Below are 20,371 nucleotides of genomic sequence, written 5' to 3'. Positions count from 1 at the left end.
TTCCCTGTTCTCAGCTCAGCTCCCGGGGTGTATATACACCTTAATTAATCCATTATGAAACCGAACAGAACAGAGGCAAGGTTGGGTCATATCTGAAAGTAGAAGGCAGGCTGGTCAATCTGTGGAAAGAGTGGTCGCCTCAGTGGGTTTTGGCCAGGATCTGTCCCACTTTGTTCCCACAAGTGCTTTACTGTTTTGCCCACAGTCTGAAAGGTAAGCAATCCCTCCCCATCTTAACTGCTTTTCAGACAGCACACTGTGAATCACCCTGCATGTTTCTCTTAAAAAGAGGGTACAAAAACTGTTGCATATGCAACAATGCCAACATGACCAAACATTTCTGGAGTAATTCTGAATTCCTTTCCTGTCCAATAACTGTGGCTTTGCCATTCACTATTTTGCAATGCTTTCTGGCTCTTACAGCATTAACCCCAACTGGGCATGATGAAATGTAAAAAAATCGTGGGGAATCTTTGACAGGTGTCCCAGTGATAAAGGAATAATTTTGCTCCTCTTTGTTCCCACCTCTGCCCTAGAGCAACCGGAAATGCATTTTGGAGAGAGCCTGGCCTGGCCTTTGCACATCTCACTACTGCAGGGCAGTCGGGGGAAAGCAAGCACAATGGGAATGCTCAGGCCAGGGGACAAGAAGAACATCAGCTGCATTGGTTCTGAGCTACAGGAAGGAGGGCTGTACCTATCTCAGGGGAGGTGGAAGAGAGAGATAGAGAGACAGAACAGATTGGAGAGAGATGGGGAGGGAGGGGAAGAAGGAGACGCCGTCTGTCTGTCGGGCTTAAGAAGCCGAAAGCCAGGAATTTAATCAATGTCTGGGGACTGGCAGGAGGTGATGACGCAGAGCGAGGCTTCGTCAGTATGGATTCAGCTAGCTGGCCTAATCCAGCACAATGGCTGAGCCGTGGCTCTCTCCCCCTGCCTAGCAGTCTGTCAGAAAGGGGAGTGAGATTTTGTGTGCATGCACAATGGACCGAGATGTATATTTAGTGCGTGTGCATTTTTGAAATATCAGATTGAGGTTATGCAAGGTCGTGCAATGCATTTACTTTCAAATTACTTGGTTAGCCCACGGTTAAAGGTTAAGGAACTTTACACGTCAGGCTTCTTGCAGTTTAACTCTCCCACCCCTTGTCAGGAGTCGACCTCGGATTTCCCCACCAGGCAAGCATGGGATATTTGACCCCATGTTGCCATCTAGTGTTTAGCTTGAGAGTTACACCTTTCCCATGGATTCATTTTGGCAAGACTATGAGCACACACCACAAAAGGTTGTTACAGGGTAATGTTGCCAACTGACTAGAAAAGCAACAGCAGATCTAGACAGGCCTGCTCACGTGCTTTTACCAGCAGGCTGCAGGTGCCACAATCAGCTGGTGAGCGTTCTCACATCATGGATATAAGCCATATCGCCCAATGTCGACAAATCAAGCTTATTTCAGAGAAACTGCCATGGCAGCATAAGCAACGAAGTCTGGGGGCACCTTAAAGAATGCATTAGTTCAGGCTACTGTGAAAGACACAGCTGCTGCTGCTGCAGCAGCTGGTTAAAAAGTTGGCAGCCCCATTCCTAAAGATTGGGAAACTAAATGCATGAAGTTCAGGAGGCTAGAGTACCTTTAAGCATGTGCAGAGTGCACTTCCCAAAAGCCAGTCTCTATGCCAGGCATCCCCAAACTGCGGCCCTCCAGATGTTTTGGCCTACAACTCCCATGATCCCTAGCTAAGAGGACCAGTGGTCAGGGATGATGGGAATTGTAGTCCAAAACATCTGGGGGGGGCGAAGTTTGGAGATGCCTGCTCTATGCTTTCAAGGTTTGGGAAGGGATTTGGTTTTTTTTATATTTTATTTAGAAAGTGAAGCTTCCTGTTTGGGTTTCCATGTCTCTATTTATTTAAAATATTTCCGCCTTTCCATACATATTCTCAAATTGACTTACAACACCTCGCATTAAAAACACCGCATCGCATAATTTTTTTATTTAAAAAAAATGCAATGAAATATAACTGGCAGCATTAGAAACCAGCTATGCAGATGAAGATCCACTACTGTGAGAATGCCTACCTTCAGGGGCACCTGGAGATAGGCTGTGCTCTATAGCACATGTGGGCAAACTTCAGGATTGCAAGATCTGCCTTGTGTTTGCTTTTACTATGAAGCTGATCTCCACCAATCAGAGCGAGGGACAAAGTGGTGACTTGGGGTGTGGGGTGGAGATGGAGCCAACTACTTTCTGCACCCATGACCCAGGCAAGGGAAGAATATATCAAAAATTCCAACCAGCATCTGCATTTCTACAGATCTGCATTTCTACAGATTTGGGAAAGGGGTGGATTTTTTCTCATTACTTTTTTGGGGAGGCGATCTACCGCAAATTCTCCAGCAGCAGCCTATCAGTAAACAGGCTGTCCTAGCTTCTGCCTAGAGTTCAGTCTGCAGGAGTTGGGGAGAGGGATTTGCACGTAGCCCATATTTTTTTCTGGAAAGGGCCCAGAGCCTCAGATGAAGTTCCCAGTGCGCAGGTTGGCTGGGGACAGGCACTCCAGCTTCACAGGGTTTGCCTGAGGCTGCTTGGTGTCTTGCCCTGCCTCGGAAGATGCCAGCTTCCCTGGCGACCCGTCGAGAGCAGGGTGGGGTTGCTTGAGAGCTGGGATCGAGAGGGTCTGGATTGGCTGAGGCTGGGCTTGGGAGGCCGTTGGGTAGACGTAACCGTCAGTCTCGTAGAAGAACCAGTCGTAATCCTTTGGGCTGTCCAGGAAGAGGGCTGGGAAGAAAAGGGGGGGTGGAGTAAGAAATAAACCCATTGCATCACATGACCATGTCAGGTGCCACTTGAAGTTGCTTTTCACTGAGTCAATCTGTTTTGCCTGGTACTGGCTGACTGGCAAAAATAATAATCTTTTTCAACACCTGCTAGCTGTAACTGTGAGGAAAGGGTCTCTTCAGTGGTGGCCCCTTATTTAGGCAATTCTCTCCCTAGGGAAGCTCACTTGACACCCACATCAACGTGTTTCATTTCTCACGGCTTTTACTACTCAGGTCGTCATCTTACTCAGTTATTGTCACTGGTGGTCTATTTGTTGTTTCCTTTTACTTATTTACCTGACAATTGTTTGTAGATTAACCCACCCTGCTCATCTTTGCCCTGAAGGGTACCATTCAAGTAACCTATTACGTTAAGAAAAAAATACATAGGCAGACCACACAACACTTCCGAATTAAGCAGGAGATCCCAGAATTACAGAAGCCAATCCTGGCTTCTGTTTGGATCCAGGAATGTCCCATTGGAGGCGTGTGCCAGAGTGATGGACAAGAAGACACTCATTTTTTGGTCTTGTGAGACCAAAAAACGAGCATATTTTAGTCTCGTGTCCTTGCACATGTGCAAGTGCTTGGGACCAAATAAAGGAGTGTCCCAATTTTGGTCTCCAAGATGCTGGAGGGTATGCAGGGGTAACCAGTGATGGTCTTCTGCAGCTGTGGAGAACCTTTGGCCCTTGAGATGTTCTTGGACTCCAACTCCCATCAGCCCCCACCAGCACAGCCGATAGCCAAGCATGATGGGGACTGCAGTCCAATCACAGGTTCTCCATCCTGATCTTTCCCTTTCAACGGTGCAGACAGGCGGCTGGTATAAAAGCATAGTCCAGCCGCCTACACTGCTCTCCTCAATCCCAGCCCACCGGGTCCCACTCACTCTCCTTCCCAAAGACCACCCATCGCTTACCAGGGTCATCAAATCCGTCCTCATACAAGCGATGGTGGGAAAATGGTTCTTTCTTGGATCCTCGGCTGTAGGCGCAATAGACCCCGATGAAGAGGCAGAGCAGCAGGCCGCAACCAGCGAGAAACAGCCCCATGGCGTGGCTAGCTGCGGTGTGGGCTTCCCGCGCTGACGGTTGCCCTGTGGAAGACAGATGAATGATGTCACGTGGTCCACACTAGGGGTGGAGGAGAGGTCCCCTCCGCATTTAAAGCCAAATCTACCAAATCCTCCCTTTATGAAACAATACACAAACCCAAACCCAAATGCAGCTGTCCTCAGAAGTTCACACTTCTCACAATTTTGTAATGCAGTCCTCAAAGTTTGCAGCAGTGTGTGTGTGTGTGTGTGTGTGTGTGTGTGTGTGTGTACCATCCATGAAAATGAAGGTGTTAGTGGGGCGGGGAAAATACAAAACACATTATATCTGGGGGAATTGCTTTGCAAAAACGCGTACGTTAGTCAAAGCTGCATATAAATATGTGTTTCTCAGAAAGAAAGAACTTGCACTAAAAAGCTGGAGAGTTTTCGTAAGGATTTTTCATTAAAAACACACACACAAATGCCTTCAAAATGTGGAAAACTGCATTTAAGACTGGGAAAATGAGAAACGGAGAGAAACTGGAATGAAAAGATCTTTTTCATCCCTGGCGCACACTGAGAGCTTCGTGGAAAGCATGGACATGGCTCCTACTTTACGAAACGCAGTCCTCCCTTCTAAGGTGTCTTCTATGAAATAGAGGAGACTGTCCACGCAAGCCTCCCGTGTCAAGGAACAATCAAGAGGGTGTGACATGGAAATGGCCCCATGGGCCAAACTGAGACCCTTGCAGAGTCTCACAAGGCCCACAAGCTGAAAGTTCCCCACCCCTTTCTCTCTTTGAAGGGTTGTCTCATCCAGGTCAAGATTAAGACTGGAAAACAGTAAGTTGCCTTGAAATTGCCAGTTAACAATTCGCACCCGGTAAGCAGGCTCAGCAAGGGACGCGGGTGGCACTGTGGGTTAAACCACAGAACCTAGGGCTTGCCGGTCAGAAGGTCGGCAGTTCAAATCCCCATGACGGGGTGAGCTCCCGTTGCTTGGTCCCAGCTCCTGCCAACCTAGCGGTTTGAAAGCACATCAAAGTGCAAGTAGATAAATACCCGCTACAGCGGGAAAGCAAACGGCATTTCCATGTGCTGCTCTGGTTCGCCAGAAGCGGCTTTGTCATGCTGGCAACATGACCTGGAAGCTGTACGCCGGCTCCCTCGGCCAATAACGTGAGATGAGTGCCGCAACCCCAGAGTCGGCCACGGCTGGACCTAATGGCAAGGGGTCCCTTAACCTTTTAAGCAGGCTGAGCAGGCAGGCACCCAGGTCACCTTCTCTACTAGGGTGAGATTCATAGAGCCATAGAGTTGAAAGGGACCCCCCAGGGACATCTAGTCCAACCCCTGCAATGCAGGAACCCTGCCCACAGCCATCCCTGGGTGGGCTCAAACTACCAACCTTCTGGTTAACAGCCAGACACACTGACCCAGATGTATTGCATTTCTATTTAAATAATAGCAATTATTTCTAATACTGTGTCTATCCATAGAAGTTAGAAGGCGTGTGCCATTTTTATGCAAATCTGTATCCTTGTTTGTGCACTTTCTTGACAATGCACTTCATTTGGACTACATTTGAGCACCCAAGCGGGGCCTCATCTACATTTAAAGCAGTATCATGCCGCCTGAAACAGTCATGGCTTCTCCCAGAGAATCCTGGGAACTGTAGTTTTTTAAGGCTGCTGAGGGTTGTCAGGAGACCCCTATTCCCCTTACAGTGCTACAGTTTCCAGAGGGCTGAACAGTCAATCCCTCTTCCCAGGGAACTCACACAATTGTAGCTCTCCGAGGGGAATAGGGGTCTCCTCTCAGGATGCTGAACAAACTGCAGCTCCCAGGATTCATTGGAGGAAGACATGACTGTTTAAAGTGGTAGGATGCTGCTTTAAATGCATAGTGTGGATGGGGCCTGTGTCTGGGTCTAGCCCATGCTAACCCCAATTTTACAGATATAGCAACTGAGGCTGATAAATCCCAGCTTGCTTAGGCTCACCCAATAGCCACATGATTTCATACTGGTCTGTGAGCGACTCGACCCCAGCGCCCTTCTGGAGAATCCAGGATTGGAATTGCAATCAACGAAACCCTCCACAAAACACGGGTGGCGCCGTGGTCTAAACCACAGAGCCGAGGGCAGACATCCCCAAACTGCGGCCCTCCAGATGTTTTGGCCTACAACTCCCATGATCCCTAGCTAACAGGACCAGTGGTCAGGGATGATGGGAATTGTAGTCCAAAACATCTGGAGGTCCAAAGTTTGGGGGTGCCTGGCCTAGGGCTTGCCGATCAGAAGGTCGGCGGTTCGAATCCCTGCAACGGGGTGAGCTCCCGTTGCTTGGTCCCAGCTCCTGCCCACCTAGCAGTTCGAAAGCACATCAAAGTGCAAGTAGATAAATAGGTACCGCTCCGGCGGGAAGGTAAACGGCGTTTCCGTGTGCTCCTCTGGTTCGCCAGAAGTGGCTTAGTCATGCCGGCCACATAACCTGGAAGCTGTACACTGGCTCCCTTGGCCAATAAAGCTAGATGAGCGTCGCAACCCCAGAGTCGTCCGCCACTGGACCTAAAGGTCAGGGGTCCCTTTACCTTTACCTTAATCCCTCCACAAAACCCCACACAGGCATAGGAAGGTGCCTCATCCTCCAGCCCTACCTGGCGAGGCCAGGGATTGAACCTGAGAGCTTCTGCATGCAAAGCAGATGCTCCACCCGTGAGCCACAGCCCTTCCCCTGTCTGAAAGCCCAGGAGAAGCACCCTCACCTTTGGGTTTCATCAGCATAATGGCCACTCCCTGAGCTGCAGTCTCCCATTGCTGACGTCTGCCAGACTCCTCAATGTCGACCTCAGGAAACTTGAAAGGAGCAGCCTCCATCTTCTCTTGGGGAAGCCTGGGTTTCTGTGTCTGTGGGCTGGAGACTGAGGGCTCCTTGTGGTCCTGGTCCTGCTGCGTCGGGGAAGGTTTGGGCGAAGATGTCGCGTCGGTGGTGTCTGATGTGGGACCTTGCGTGGATTCGGGGGATGTTTGTGGGGTGGAGGACCAGGTGGTGGGGAGAGGTGAAGGAGAGGAGAAAAGGGGCGTGCTGGGAGCTTCGTCGGTGGTAGCGTGGCTTGCACCCAGGAACAGCAACAGCAGGCAAGTGAGACGAGGGTGCAGATCCATTTTCAAACTGCCACACCAGGGAGTCTCTGCAGAGGAAGATAAAATGCTGACCTGTGGCACAGTGCAAACCCAGGAGACCTTCCACACATAATACAGGAGCAAACCCTGGATAACCCTGCACTCTAGCTGCAGACCTGCAAGGCCCTGCAAAGTTCCTTGGGGCCTAAGGAAATGCACTCTGCTCATTCTCAGAGGCACTCTTCACTGACATGTTTCATGGCCAAGCATTTGCCATTGAAACAGCTTCCCCAGTCCAAGCGCAGCAGGATCTAATTGAGCCTGGCTGCCCACAAGCCCTCAAGGATGACCCTGAGCAACAAATCTTTTCCTTTCACAGCCACCTCTGACAAAGCTGCGGCACAACCCTAGATACGCAACTGCGGATAAAACTCTCTTGTGTGTCAACGGGGTCCATAGGGAAGCCCTTGTTTACAGCTCTCTTGATTACTGATCGTTCCCCTGTCATCATCAAGCAAACACAATTTTACTTGTAAGAGCCATTTGACAGAGCAGGGCGACTTCGGAGACCTTGTTGCGAGGGGGGTGCTATTCTGACGGGAGCAAAGAGATATCGGATAAAGAAGATCGAAGTCTCAGCCACCCACCCTCGAATGCTCCTTGGCCATTCCTTCAGTCAAAAAGAATTGCAGGATTGTAGCTCACACCTGCACCATACATTTAAAGCACCTTTATGCCATTGTCACAGTCATGGCTTCCTCCAAAGTTTATCCTGGGAACTGTAGTTTGTTAAGAGTGCTGATAGTGGTTAAGAGACCCCTCACAGAGCGACAACACAACAGCTCCCTTAACAAACTACAGTTCCCCGGATTCTTTTGGGGAAAGCGCTGTTAAATGTATGCTGTGCACATTCTCAGGGAGTCTGCCACTGAATGCAAACTACACAATGGTGCAAACAGCAAGACCTCTTTATTCTGCCAAGCTTTCAATGCAGAGTAAACCGTTGGCTCCGGGGTTTCCAGCTGACTGATTTACCTTGCTCTTGACTAATATAATTAGAAATTTGGACTGTTTTCCTGTTGTTGTTGTTGTTGTTGTTGTTGTTGTTGTTGTTGTTGTTGTTTGCAAGCTGGCTTGAGGTTACTTTACCAAAAGAAAAATCACAATGTGGATTTCTAAACACATACACACACATAACCTAAATGCAGTCTGCATTTAAAACTGGAACGTTGCTGTGCGATACAGAAAGCATGAAAGGACCCCATTATAAAGCTGCATAATGTGTATGTTATCTATCCATGTACTGTAGGTTTATTCCATGCTTTACAGCAGAGGTGACTACAATTCCCATTGTCCCTGACCTTTGGCAATGCTGGCTAGGGCTGGTAGGAGCTGCAATTCCGCCACTTCTGAAGAGTTTAACAAGGATGCATTGGGAGTTATTTAATCAGAAAGTTGGCATAGCGTAAGGAGAGGCTGCTGGATCAGGCCAATGATCCTGTTCACAGTGGCCAACCTGATGCTTGTGGGAAACCCAGCAAGCAAGACCTAAACACAAGAGGCCCTCCCCCTCCTGCCGTTTCCAGCAAGTGATATTCAGAATAATGGCTAGTAACCTTCTCCTCCACAAATTTGCCGAATCCTCTTTTAAAGCCATCACTGTCCTGCAGGGGTGAGTTCCACAGTTCCACTGTTTTCTGTGTTTTACAAACTTCTGTCTATCATGTCACCTAATTTCACCTTTTCTCTAAACTAAAAAAATCCCTAAAGCTACAACCTTTTCCTCATAAGGGAGTTCCGCCCTTCCCTTCATTGTCTTGGCTGCCCTTTTCTGAATCTCAGATGGGTAAACATTTTAATAAATGTATTGCCTAAAAAGTAGGAGGCCAACAAATAACATTCAAGAGGTATTTTTTTTAAAAAAAATGAAACCAGCTGAAAATTACCAAGCTCCTCCTAGTAGAAGATTTGTAGATACCTGAACTCTTTCTGCTAGGGTTGCTTTTCGAAAGGCATAACAAACAAGAAGGAAAGGCGTTAAGATTTACCTGCCGTCCAGTGTAGGTTAAGGAGGGGTCTCCTATTTGGCCACCTGCCCAAGGAAAGGGAATAGAGCGTGGTGGTGTTCAAAGGTACCGCTTGCCACTAAATGCAACAACGTAGGAGCGGAATGAGAGGCCCCACCCCAAACATCCTAACTCCCCACAAGGGATAGAAACAGCTAACAAAACACAAGCCCCAGGAGAGGCCAACTTAGCAACACGGTTGTAGCTAACACTGCATCCCTTTTATGAAAGGCTGGAAGCACCAATAGCAGCTGTCAGAATTCAGTCTGGAGGGTCAAATGTTAGCTCTAATGTTGTGCCTCCCTTATTCAGAAATGAAGATTTAGAAACGCACACCTGTGTTTTGAAAGCAAGGGGAAATTGATTCCTTTTAAAAGGAGAGAGAGAAGTCAAAATTTTTAATTATTTTTTTTTTGGTAGCCATTTAATTTTACATTCACACATAAAATAGAATCAACAAGTGTAGAATTCTCCGAATTCTCGAACTTCCTTCCTCCCCTCTGTGGAGTCCGCTAATAACAATTTTCCACTGCATAGCATATCGTCCTCTATTTATCTTTAAAACTCTATTTAGAAGAAGTCAAAATGTGTGCAGTCTTTCAGGCAAATTGAAAATGGAGAATTGTCTGCAATATACCACATCAGCATATATGCACGTATCCTATATAATAATGTCCAAGTTGTCCCTGCGTCCAAGCTGTCCCGTGTGTCCCTGGGGTACTGCGCATGTGCCCCAGGGATACAGGGATTGGACAGCAGAGACTGCGCGCGCGCACTCTCCCCCCCCTCTGCCTCCTCCAACCGCCGCTCCCGCCGGACACCGCCTCACTGCAGGGCACGTCAGGGAAGCGAGGGTGGAGGCCGGCGAAGGCCTCCTCGCAACCCTCCCTGGCCCGTGAGAGGAGCGGCGGTTGGAGGAGGCAGGGGGGGGAGAGTGCACGCGTCCTTCCTGTCGGGGGCTGGGGGAGTGGAAGGAAGGAGGAGAAAGCGCTCCTCCGTTCCTGTCCCCCTGCCGCCGACAGCAAGGACGGGTCCCAGGGTTCGGAGAAGTGCTGCACAAGCGCTTCTCCGAACCGTGGGATGTCTGCTTCCTGTCGGCGGCTGTGGGAGAGGAACGGAGGAGGAGAAAGCAGCGCTTTCTCCTCCTCCGTTCCTGTCCCCCTGCCGCCGACAGCAATGACAGGTCCCAGGGTTCAGAGAAGCGCTGTGCAAGCGCTTCTCCGAACCCTGGGAGGTCTCCTTGCGGTCGGCGGCTGCGGGAGAGGAACAGAGGAGGAGAAAGCAGCACTTTCTCCTCCTCCGTTCCTGTCCCCCTGCCGCCGACAGCAATGACAGGTCCCAGGGTTCGGAGAAGCGCTGCGCAAGCGCTTCTCCGAACCCTGGGAGGTCTCCTTGCGGTCGGCGGCTGCGGGAGAGGAACGGAGGAGGAGAAAGCAGTGCTTTCTCCTCCTCCGTTCCTGTCCCCTTGCCGACAGCAATGACAGGTCCCAGGGTTCGGAGAAGCGCTGCACAAGCGCTTCTCCGAACCCCAGGATGTTCTAGAGCCCGTTATTGAACGGGCTGAAATACACTAGTATAATACATAATCATATGATGTGCATATATCACGTACCAAATCAAAAGGCTTAAAAAAGGACTGTGCTTATAATTTATTATTTACAGCCTTATCCTAGCACTGACTTATCTCTATAAAGTTACTAACAAAATATATAGGTCCATGTTATCTTGTTGCACCAGGCTCCTTCCCCCAACCCCCAATAAATTGTGTTTTCTTTCTTTCTTTTAGTGATTTGTTGCACTAGGGGACAGAGCACTTTTAATACATTTTAATTGCGCAAACCTAAATTTCATGGTATGCACTTCAGTCCTTTCCACAAACTAGTGACCATCGGGAGGGAACCTGTGTACCTATGAAAATAAACAAATAGTAGTGGGTTTTTTAAAAAAATAAAGGCACAGGTTATGTTCCCACTCCCATTTACTGTGCTCTCACACCATCTCCAGTGTTGGGTTTCTAACCCGTGTTCACACAGCGTTATCCAAAACGCATATGTATCCTGTACTTTGTTATACTGTGATATAGTATGGTCTGAGGTGTTGTTTCTCAAACCGGCGTCACAGCCATGGGAGTCCTTGAGCTTCTTCCCAATTCCTCTCCAGCCGAGGTGTGAAAACACACCTGCATAAAGACATCCCAGCCTTGCCAATTTGCCAAATTGAACAGCTGGTGGGAAGTGGCAGGAGGAAGAGCTGTGAGATGCACCACAACTTCCCTGTGCTCTAGGGTGGCAATGTGAACGACACCCATAAAAATCAGTGCTGATTTCGGGGTGGTTCTGTAAGTAGCAGCATCAGGGAACACTGAGATACTTCACTCTGGAGATTTGATGTGGGATGGTGGGTACGGGTTGTCTGTTGGGAGTTGTTAAAGCAGTACTTCCACCACGTAGGGGTGGCGCTGTGGTCTAAACCACTGAGCCTCTTGGGCTTGCCGATCAGAAGGTCGGTGGTTCGAATCCGAGTGATGGTGGTAAGCTCCTGTTGCTCTGTCCCCGCATCTGCCAACCTACCGTAGCAGTTCAAAAGCACACCTGTAGCTGGAAGTTAAACGGCATTTTCGTGTACTCTGGCTTTCGTCATAGGGTTCCGTTGTGCCAGAAGTGGTTTAGTCATGCTGGCCACATGACACAGAAAGCTGTCTTTGGACAAACGCCAGCTCCCTCAGCCTGAAGCGAGATGAGCACCACAACCCCATAGTCGCCTTGGACGGGACTTAACCGTCCAGGGGTCCTGTGGGTTAAACCACTGAGCCTAGGGCTTGCTGATCAGAAGGTAGGTGGTTCGAATCCCTGTGACGGGGTGAGCTCCCATTGCTCGGTCCCAGCTCCTGCCAACCTAGCAGTTTGAAAGCACGTCAAAGTGCAAGTAGATAAATAGGAACCGCTACAGCGGGAAGGTAAACGGCGTTTCCATGTGCTGCTCTGGTTTGCCAGAAGCGGCTTTATCATGCTGGCCACATGACCTGGAAGCTATACGCCGGCTCCCTCGGCCAATAATGCGAGATGAGCGTGCAACCCCAGAGTCGGTCACAACTGGACCTAATGGTCAGGGGTCCCTTTACCTTTACCTCCACTATCTTGCACCCAGCCATAAGATTCTGCGAGGCCCCAGGGTGAGCTCCTAGTTCGTCTGCATCGCAGGGCTCACCCAACGGTGGTTAACCAACCCTTCACAGACTGCCAGCACAGCAAGGCTGGAGTCGGATGATGGTGTGCATCTTTCGAATGCAGGAAATGATGCTTGGCTTGACCATCTTTTGGTCCTCGCTGCTGGAAGTCGCATTTGGTGCGGCTGCCTCTCCCCTGCTGCTATTAATAAATCAAGGGAGTTTTTTTGGATCTAGCAGTGGCCAAAAAGGTGTCCATTTCACACCCAGCCAAAAAGTTCAGCGAGGCATCCCTATACCGTGATATTACAAAACTACACAAGCTCCCAGAGACCTCCTGCCAAAGGAAATGAAACCAAGGAACTTCACAGTGCTGGGAGAGTTTAACAATGTGAAGCTGTTGCATCCTGAGTCTGACCTACTCCAGACTTCAAGATGCTGGTCTCCATCAGCCTCACCCAGCACAGTTGTGAGTTGCCACCCCCAGCAAAAACACTCAATCCAGAGAAGAGCTAGAAGATCGAAAGGCAAGGCACGTTTATTAGGCTGCTATAAGAACGTTGATGACACTGGAATGTGGGCAGGTCTTGGAATCCTACACTGGGCCAGGATTCCGTCATTAAGTGCTTCCAGTTCACAAAGTTAGGGAAGATCACTGCTGCCACCCAGGCACGATTAACCAAGCAGCCCCCAAAAGTAGGAACACGGTGATGCTTAGCACGACTATGACAGCCACCAGCCCTCCTGAGAGGCCTCCGAATGCAACATCTATGGAACGGAAACTGATGGGTAGACCTACCATGGAAGGAAAGGGAAAAGAGATGAGACACATTTCATATATGTAAAGGTAAAGGTAAAGAGACCCCTGACCATCAGGTCCAGTCAGACGACTCTGGGGTTACGGCGCTCATCTCGTGTTATTGGCCAAGGGAGCCGGCGTACAGCTTCCAGGTCATGTGGCCAGCATGACAAAGCTGCTTCTGGCGAACCAGAGCAGCCCACGGAAATGCCGTTTACCTTCCCACTGGAGTGGTACCTATTTATCTACTTGCACTTGATGTGCTTTTGAACTGCTAGGTGGGCAGGAGAGGGGACCGAGCAACGGGAGCTCACCCCGTTGCGGGGATTTGAACCGCCAACCTTGTGATCGGCAAGCCCTAGGCTCAGTGGTTTAACCCACAGCGCCACCCACGTCCACTTGGTATATGTAGTTAGCCCATAATATGCACAGGGGTCATGTTCCATCATCCCCAGCTAACACAGCCAATGGTCAGGGATGATGGGAAATGATACTCTTCAGCAGTATTTCTGGAGGATCACAGGTTTCCCCACCATTCTCCTAGAGGAAGGAAGCCTCTCTCCAGTCCTCTATCTCCCCTCCCTCCCTCTATAAATCTTGGACCTGGACTACCCAGATGCCTGAAAGCTGTAGCTCCCCTTGTACCACCACCACTCTGCCCCGCATGTCACCTCGTGTGTGGAAAGGCCGGGACCAGTTGGTTGCAGCAAGGAGGGTCTGGACTTGATTGTAGAGAAGGTACCGAACACTGTCCAAAGTGGGAAGGGCAAGAAAAACAGATTTGGGCATGACGTGATTAATGCTTTATGGGACACACACATAAAGCCCACTGTCCCCCGAGAGGTTTTTCAGATTATTATCCTTCTCTTTCTCCTGAGGAACTCTGAGCAGGGTAGATAGTGGTTGCTTCCGGGTGACCTGTTTATTAGGTATTCATCCTGATTCAAAATAAAAAAATTCCTTCCAGCAGCACATTAGCGACCAACTAAGTTTGTCATTGGTATGAGCTTTCGTGTCGGTCTCTAAGGTGCTGCTGGGAGGAATTTTTTTATTTTGTTTCGACTACGTCAGACCAACACAGCTACCTACCTGTAACTCATCCTGATTTGTTTGCACAAAGTTTGTAGGGAGGTTATACAATAGGCATTGTTTATTGTACATTCTTTCCCTCAGTAGGTAGCGATGGCCACCAACTGGGATTAGACAAATTCATGGAGGGCAAGGCATGCAACCAAGACCTAGATGACACCATTCCCCTGCAAACAAGATATTTGCCCAACGAGACCAGATAAACTTCTCACCTGTACCCTCGCCCAGGAAGGACTGCTTTCGTGCAGTTGTCATGGAGGCAAACTAAGGTGGGCCCCACCTCATAAGCAAGGTCTTTTGTGATTGAAGGCTCCTCTGTCATTGGGCCACAATAGGGTATAGGGAACCTCCGACCAATCTTATAAGTGTGGTTGTGTCCTGGAAGGAAAAAGAGCAATCTGATCTATTCTCTCTTAAAGAACCCAAGAGAGGCAGGAGATTCAAATTGTGCCTCAATGACCCGTCACCCATGTGAAATAAATAAGACACAAGGGCACGCGATTTTAGGTTAATGGGTAAATAAAGGCCTCAACTTTATTGGTTATAGCATGCCTAACCGCCAATACCAAAAGTTGTGACGAATTGCTATGAGGTAGGCGAAAAAACTAAGAGGCCAGTGCCAATTTGCCAAATGGATAAAAAACTCCTACCAGGCCCCTTGGGCAACCAAGGTGACCAACTAGTCAAAGCAAAGTACACCTATAGAGAAGGAGGGCGGGTGATCTGATGCAGGCAGGAAGTAAAGAGAAAGATCCCCCGCCACAGCAGCTGTTTGAACGGAGCTGGACTCCGCCCCCCAGTGAGCCCCATTGGCCAGCTGAGGGGTATGACGCAGCGGCGGGGAGGGGCTGGTGCAGGGAGCTGACCACGCCTCTCTGCAGACGCGGGAGGCGAGCTCCGCGCACAACACCTCGCCTCTGGAAGGGAGCAGAGACCTTACTTAGTGATAGATGTTGATATACAGTGTAGCATCTGCCAATTGCCCAACAATAGGGCCAGCCCCAGCAGCAATATGGCAAGCCTCTCCAAAAAGGTCATTTTATTATGTACATTTGGAAAGAGATAGTAATAATACACCCATTTCTCTCCCCCCTTACGATAACCCGATAAGGTAGATCAGGTTGAGCCAGTGAGCGTCATGGAGTGGGGATCTGAACCCACATCTCCTCAGGTATTAGTCCATGTTCTCAACATTTACTGACCCATCCTTCCCTACAGCTTCTTCCCAGAGAAGGTGGAAATGACAGAGAAAGGCAAACAAAGGACTACCAGTAATTTCTTTCTGGATTATATGGAATGGCGCACCACATTTTCTGTACGTCAGGGATGTTGCGCTTTCCAAAACAGCACTGGAAGGAGAATTTTTTGATGTGCCAACTTATCAACAAAACTCTTGAGCATCTTTTTGTTTGCACCACTTCCATTACCTTCTGGTTTCACTTCCACCTCTATGGTAGCTGTCTCCCGGGAGGCCTGGCTAGGATCCAGGTCCTCTCTGGTCCACTGTTCATACAGGCAGTAGGCAGGTCGGAGCCAAAGAACGGTTGAGAGGCGGGAGTCTGCGTAGTATAAGGAAACAGGGTAATCTAATGAGTAAAGGAGGAGGGAGGGAAAAGGAACAAATACAGGCAGATGAGAAAGCAATTGAGGAAAAGAAGGACAAGGTGCTTGGAAGTTATAGCTTCTATATTACACTGCTCTCAGCTAACTGTATTGCCTCCTTATGCCCCCCACCCCAAATTCCCACAGGGACAGAATCCCAGCATCCTTTGTCCAATGAGCACAAGCTCCTTCTGCTTTCCATAATTCAGCAGTCTCCCGTGGTTTCATTTCAAGGTTAAAGCCCTAAACAGCCCAGTAGACCTGAAGGAGCGTCTCCACCCCCATCCTTCAGTCCAGACACTGAGCTCCAGCTCTGAGGGCCTTCTGGCGGTTCCCTCCTTGCGAGGTTACAGGGAGACAGGCAGAGGGCCTTCTCGGTAGTGGCACCCGCCCTGTGGAACGCGCTCCCATCAGATGTCAAGGAAGTAAGCAACTGCCGGTACATATCTTACTTTTAAAAGACATCTGAAGGCAGCCCTGTTTAGGGAAGTTTTTAATGTCTGATGTTTTATCCTGTTTTTAATATTCTGTTGGGAGCCGCCCAGAGTGGCTGGGGAAACCCAGCCAAGATGCGCAGGGTATAAATAAATTTATTATTATTATTATTATTATTATTATTATTATTATTATTATTATTAACAGCATAGGGTGTAATAATAATACATTTTTAATTTGTATCCCACCCTCTCTGGCCGATTGTCCCCCCCCCCACAGTACCCATTTTTAAAGGCTCCATGAAGGTCTAGCTCAGGCATCCCCAAACTTTGGCCCTCCAGATGTTTTGGACTACAATTCCCATCTTCCCTGACCATTGGTCCTGCTAGCTAGGGATCATGGGAGTTGTAGGCCAAAACATCTGGAGGGCCGCAGTTTGGGGGTGCCTGGTCTAGCTGCAACCTACAAAACAGGACTAGGCAGTGCTCTAGACACCTCTTGTGATTCACCTGCTTAAAAGGCGGGTGTGTGTGTGTGTGTGTGTGTGTGTGTGTGTGTGTGTGTGTGTGTATATATATATATATATATATATATATATATATATATATGCAAACAAGTCACAGTGGGCCACCACTGGTTCTATGTACCTCCTCCTCTGGGCCAGTCTGTCAAAGCCCCCCTGCTACCTGGAAAAGCTTTGCCAGGTGTCAAACCCAGATAGGGCTCTCAACAAGGCAACAAGTGTGTGTATGTGGAAAGGTTCTCTCCTGGCCAATGAGGGGGGGGGGGAGACCAACCTCCTCTGCAGCAAGAAGTGAGCCTGCTTGAGCGGGAAGCTCACCTCCACCAGCAGCTGCCTCTAAGAGAAAATATAAATGGCAGGGTCATCGAATTGTAGAGTTGGGAGGGACCACGAGGGCCATCAAGTCCAACCCCCTGCAATGCAGAGATCTTTTGTCCAATGTGGGGCTCGAACCCATGACTCTGAGAGCATGGCTGAATCTAGACATACCGTATATTAAAAATGCTGTGAAAATGCTTTAAAAAATAAAATAGATCTACCTGTATATTGAATTTGCCATTCGCTCACCATCGCCATCTAGTGTCACATTTGTATAATGCACTTAAAACTTTATATTTGCAGTCCTACGAGTCCCATGCTCTACCAACTAAGCTGTCTGCAGGCACTCACACAGCCCGCTCTGCCCTACATTCACGATCAAGAATTCAAGGGCATATTACAGTCAGGCAATGCAGCATCCCCACCAAGGGGTGGGGACAAAGTCACTGGTGGGGAGTGGCCTGAGAGGAGAGCTCAGAGGGCCAGAGAGCGAGGCCTGGAAAGCCACTTTAGCCCCGCCCTGGACTTAGCGTTCCCCAACCCCCAACCCAGATGTATGGGCTCAAGGGCTATGTGCAGAAGCCGAGACCCTTGGACTCCACAGTAACCAACCAGGGCAGCTCTCAGCCTCTGGTCCTGCACTCACTTCACACCCCAGGTAAGTTCAGCAGCGCCTGCTCAGCAAGTATAACTTTTCCCCTTCACCACCTTGGGAATTTCCACCCGATGCGGCTTATAAAATCACAGGACTTTTACCAGAAAAGTAAGAGGGGGGAAATTGAAAACCTAGCTCTGCATTAAACAAACAAAAAATCACTCCAAGTTCAAATTAGAGCTGCCGTCCATTAAGGATATCTTAATAAAGGGGTGCAGTCTACACTTTGCTTGTAGTCGACAGCCTGTGCTTATATCACAACTAGTGTCACCTTAAAAACAATTGTGTGCATGAATGCCTCTTCCTAAGATAGCACCTGCAGTCCTTATTAATGTTTGTATTATGAATAGTTGCCTCTTTAAAAAAAATGCTTCCTGGTTGGTCTGGGATGCCTTTATAGTAAGTTTAAGAGTAAGTAAAAGATTACAATCCTAGAATTGATTTCTTGGTCTGTTAAGCATACCCAGTGGAACAGGGAACCAGGCAGAGGGCCTTCTCGGTAGTGGCACCCACCCTGTGGAATGCACTCCCACCAGAGGTCAAAGAGAACAACAATTACCAGACCTTTAGAAGGCATCTTAAGGCAGCCCTGTTTAGGGAAGCTTTTAATGTCTGGTGGATTTCTGTATTTTAATGTTTTGTTGGAAGCCGCCCAGAGTGGCTGGGGAAACCCAGCCAGATTGGCGGGGTATAAATATTATTATTATTATTATTATTATTATTATTATTATTATTATTATTATGGTGCTTATTTCCAAGTTGATGTATATAAATCACATACCGCCCCACTGCAAATACAGTATGGAAGGAAACTCTTAAGCAATCCTAAGTATGGTTGTTCCTGCCCACCTAGCAATTCGAAAGCACATCAAAGTGCACGTAGATAAATAGGTACCGCTCCAGCGGGAATGTAAACAGTGTTTCCGTGCGCTGCTCTGGTTTCGCCAGGAGCGGCTTAGTCATGCTGGCCACATGACCCAGAAGCTGTCTGCGGACAAACGCCAGCTCCCTCGGCCTATAGAGCGAGATGAGCGCCAGAGTCTTCCCCCGACTGGACTTCACAGTCAGGGGTCCCTTGGTTGCAGCCTGAGTCACTCACCTAGTACCAGCAGAGAAGCAGATCCGCCATACAGCAGAAGGTTTATGCCAAGCAATAACATGGCCCCCTTCATCTTTGAAAGGGGACAAGCAACCCCCCCCCCCACAAAGGCTATAAAGATGGCTCTCCTGCAGCTACAGCTGATCTGAGATAGAGGGGAAGGAGCAGACAAGGATATTTAAAGGGGGAAAGACTCAGGCCACACACGCTCCTAACATTTAAAGAACTACGATACCACTTTAAACAGTCGCGGCTTCTTCCACAAAGAATTCTGAGAGCAGGAGTTTGTGAAGGGTGTTGAGAGTTGTCAGGAGTCACCCCACAACACACACCCAGCTACAGTTCACAGAGGTCCCTGTGAACAGGGATTCACTGTGAGCCATAACTGTGAGGAGAATTGGCGTCTCCTAACTTCTCTCAGCACCCTTAACTCAATGCAGTTTCGGGGATTTTTGTTGTCAAAGAGTGCCAAATCAGCTTTCATTGTGCAACCTGAATTGGCTGTGTGTGTAAATCCATCTCACCTAAAAAATACCGTGTTTCTCATATTATAAGACATGTCTTATATTTATTGTTTCCTCAAAAAAAAACACTATGGCTTATTTTCAAGGGATGTCTTATTTTTTTCCTCCTCCTCCTGCTGCAGCCGGCATTGCTGCTGCGCCTATCACTATGTCTTATTTTCGGGGTATGACTTATATTCCTTGAATGCTTAAAAATCCTGCTATAGCTTATTTTATGGGTATGTCTTAAAATATGAGAAACAGGGTATTTCTAGGACAATCCTAGACATCTCTACTCAGAAGTAAGTCCTGCAGTTAAACTCAAGAAGACTTACTCTCTGGTAAGTGAGCACAAGAGTTCAGTTCTTTTCTTTCTGTCTTTTTTTGTTGATAAATGAATACCCGTGTCCTTCGAGCATGTTCCACGTGGCTTATGGGGAGGGGGGTGGAATTATAAACGCCACAAAATCAAATCACATGCACCCTGCCAAATCTATAAACAGCAGAGCAGGAAATAAAAAACGCCTGGATAAAAATCAATGTTAGGTTAACAAAAAGTAAGCTCAAACAAATGTGCAAAACAGCAGCAATAAAACACACACACTGAATTAAAATGTCTTGAGGAATAATTTATTATTATTATTTTATTGTCCTGGAAAGTGGCAACAAATTTAAATGCCGGCTAGGTAAGTACTGTTGCATCTCCCCAACAGATCTTGCAGAAAACCCCTACCCTAAAGTTGTTCATGCAGAAGTCTCACTGAATTCAACAGCATTTCCTCCAACCCCAATAAATATGGTCTTAGTCTTGCTCTCTGTGTTCTGTCCACCTCCTACCCTTACGTAACTTGCGTGAAAACAGGGCAGATAGTCCTCCAGGTGAATTGCAGGCGTGGCCAGTCCAACCATTGGATAGAGTGAGTCGGCAGATTCTTTGGTGTTATGAAAGGGTGGCAAATTGTTACTTATTTAATTTATTCTTACTGGGTTGTATCCAGCTAAATTCTAGATGTGTTGAAATCATAGCTGCCAAGTTTTCCCTTTTCTTGCGAGGAAGCCTATTCAGCATAAGGGAATTTCCCTTAAAAAAAAGGGAGAACTTGGCAGCTATGGTTGAAATGATTGGGCCTAA

At 48.3% G+C, this 20,371-nt stretch overlaps 2 protein-coding genes across 2 annotated transcripts; both read right to left on the bottom strand.

The window, feature by feature from the left end:
• Positions 1-1,979: 1,979 nt before the first annotated feature.
• GFY (golgi associated olfactory signaling regulator) lies at positions 1,980-9,214 on the bottom strand. The gene is made up of 4 exons (XM_035137268.3): positions 9,033-9,214; positions 6,627-7,052; positions 3,744-3,920; positions 1,980-2,780 (listed from the first exon to the last, which is right to left on the bottom strand). The coding sequence occupies exons 2-4, from the start codon at positions 7,024-7,026 to the stop codon at positions 2,515-2,517; spliced, it is 843 nt and encodes a 280-aa protein (XP_034993159.2). The 5' UTR covers positions 7,027-7,052; positions 9,033-9,214; the 3' UTR covers positions 1,980-2,514.
• Positions 9,215-12,868: 3,654 nt separating this feature from the next.
• LOC118095488 (uncharacterized) lies at positions 12,869-18,797 on the bottom strand. The gene is made up of 5 exons (XM_035136737.2): positions 18,737-18,797; positions 15,532-15,690; positions 14,317-14,482; positions 13,687-13,763; positions 12,869-13,011 (listed from the first exon to the last, which is right to left on the bottom strand). Exons 1-5 carry the CDS (start codon positions 18,795-18,797, stop codon positions 12,869-12,871), a joined length of 606 nt encoding a protein of 201 aa, XP_034992628.1.
• Positions 18,798-20,371: the final 1,574 nt, after the last annotated feature.

The sequence above is a fragment of the Zootoca vivipara genome, chromosome 12 (assembly GCF_965207765.1).
Source record: "Zootoca vivipara chromosome 12, rZooViv2.hap1.1, whole genome shotgun sequence".
Lineage (NCBI taxonomy): Eukaryota > Metazoa > Chordata > Lepidosauria > Squamata > Lacertidae > Zootoca > Zootoca vivipara.
The sequence above is the reverse complement of the archived record's forward strand: the minus strand, read 5'-3'. Positions and strand labels throughout refer to the sequence as shown.

Coding starts and splice junctions, on each gene's coding strand:
- GFY (XM_035137268.3), bottom strand. CDS start 7,026: ATGGATCTGCACCCTCGTCTCACTTGCCTGCTGTTGCTGTTCCTGGGT. Junction 3,921..6,626: donor TATGCTGATGAAACCCAAAG/GTGAGGGTGCTT, acceptor TGTCTTCCACAG/GGCAACCGTCAGCGCGGGAA. Junction 2,781..3,743: donor GGACGGATTTGATGACCCTG/GTAAGCGATGGG, acceptor TTTTCTTCCCAG/CCCTCTTCCTGGACAGCCCA.
- LOC118095488 (XM_035136737.2), bottom strand. CDS start 18,797: ATGTTATTGCTTGGCATAAACCTTCTGCTGTATGGCGGATCTGCTTCT. Junction 14,483..15,531: donor GGTGGAAGTGAAACCAGAAG/GTAATGGAAGTG, acceptor TTTTCCTTCCAG/GACACAACCACACTTATAAG. Junction 13,012..13,686: donor CCGGCCTTTCCACACACGAG/GTGACATGCGGG, acceptor CTTCCATGGTAG/GTCTACCCATCAGTTTCCGT.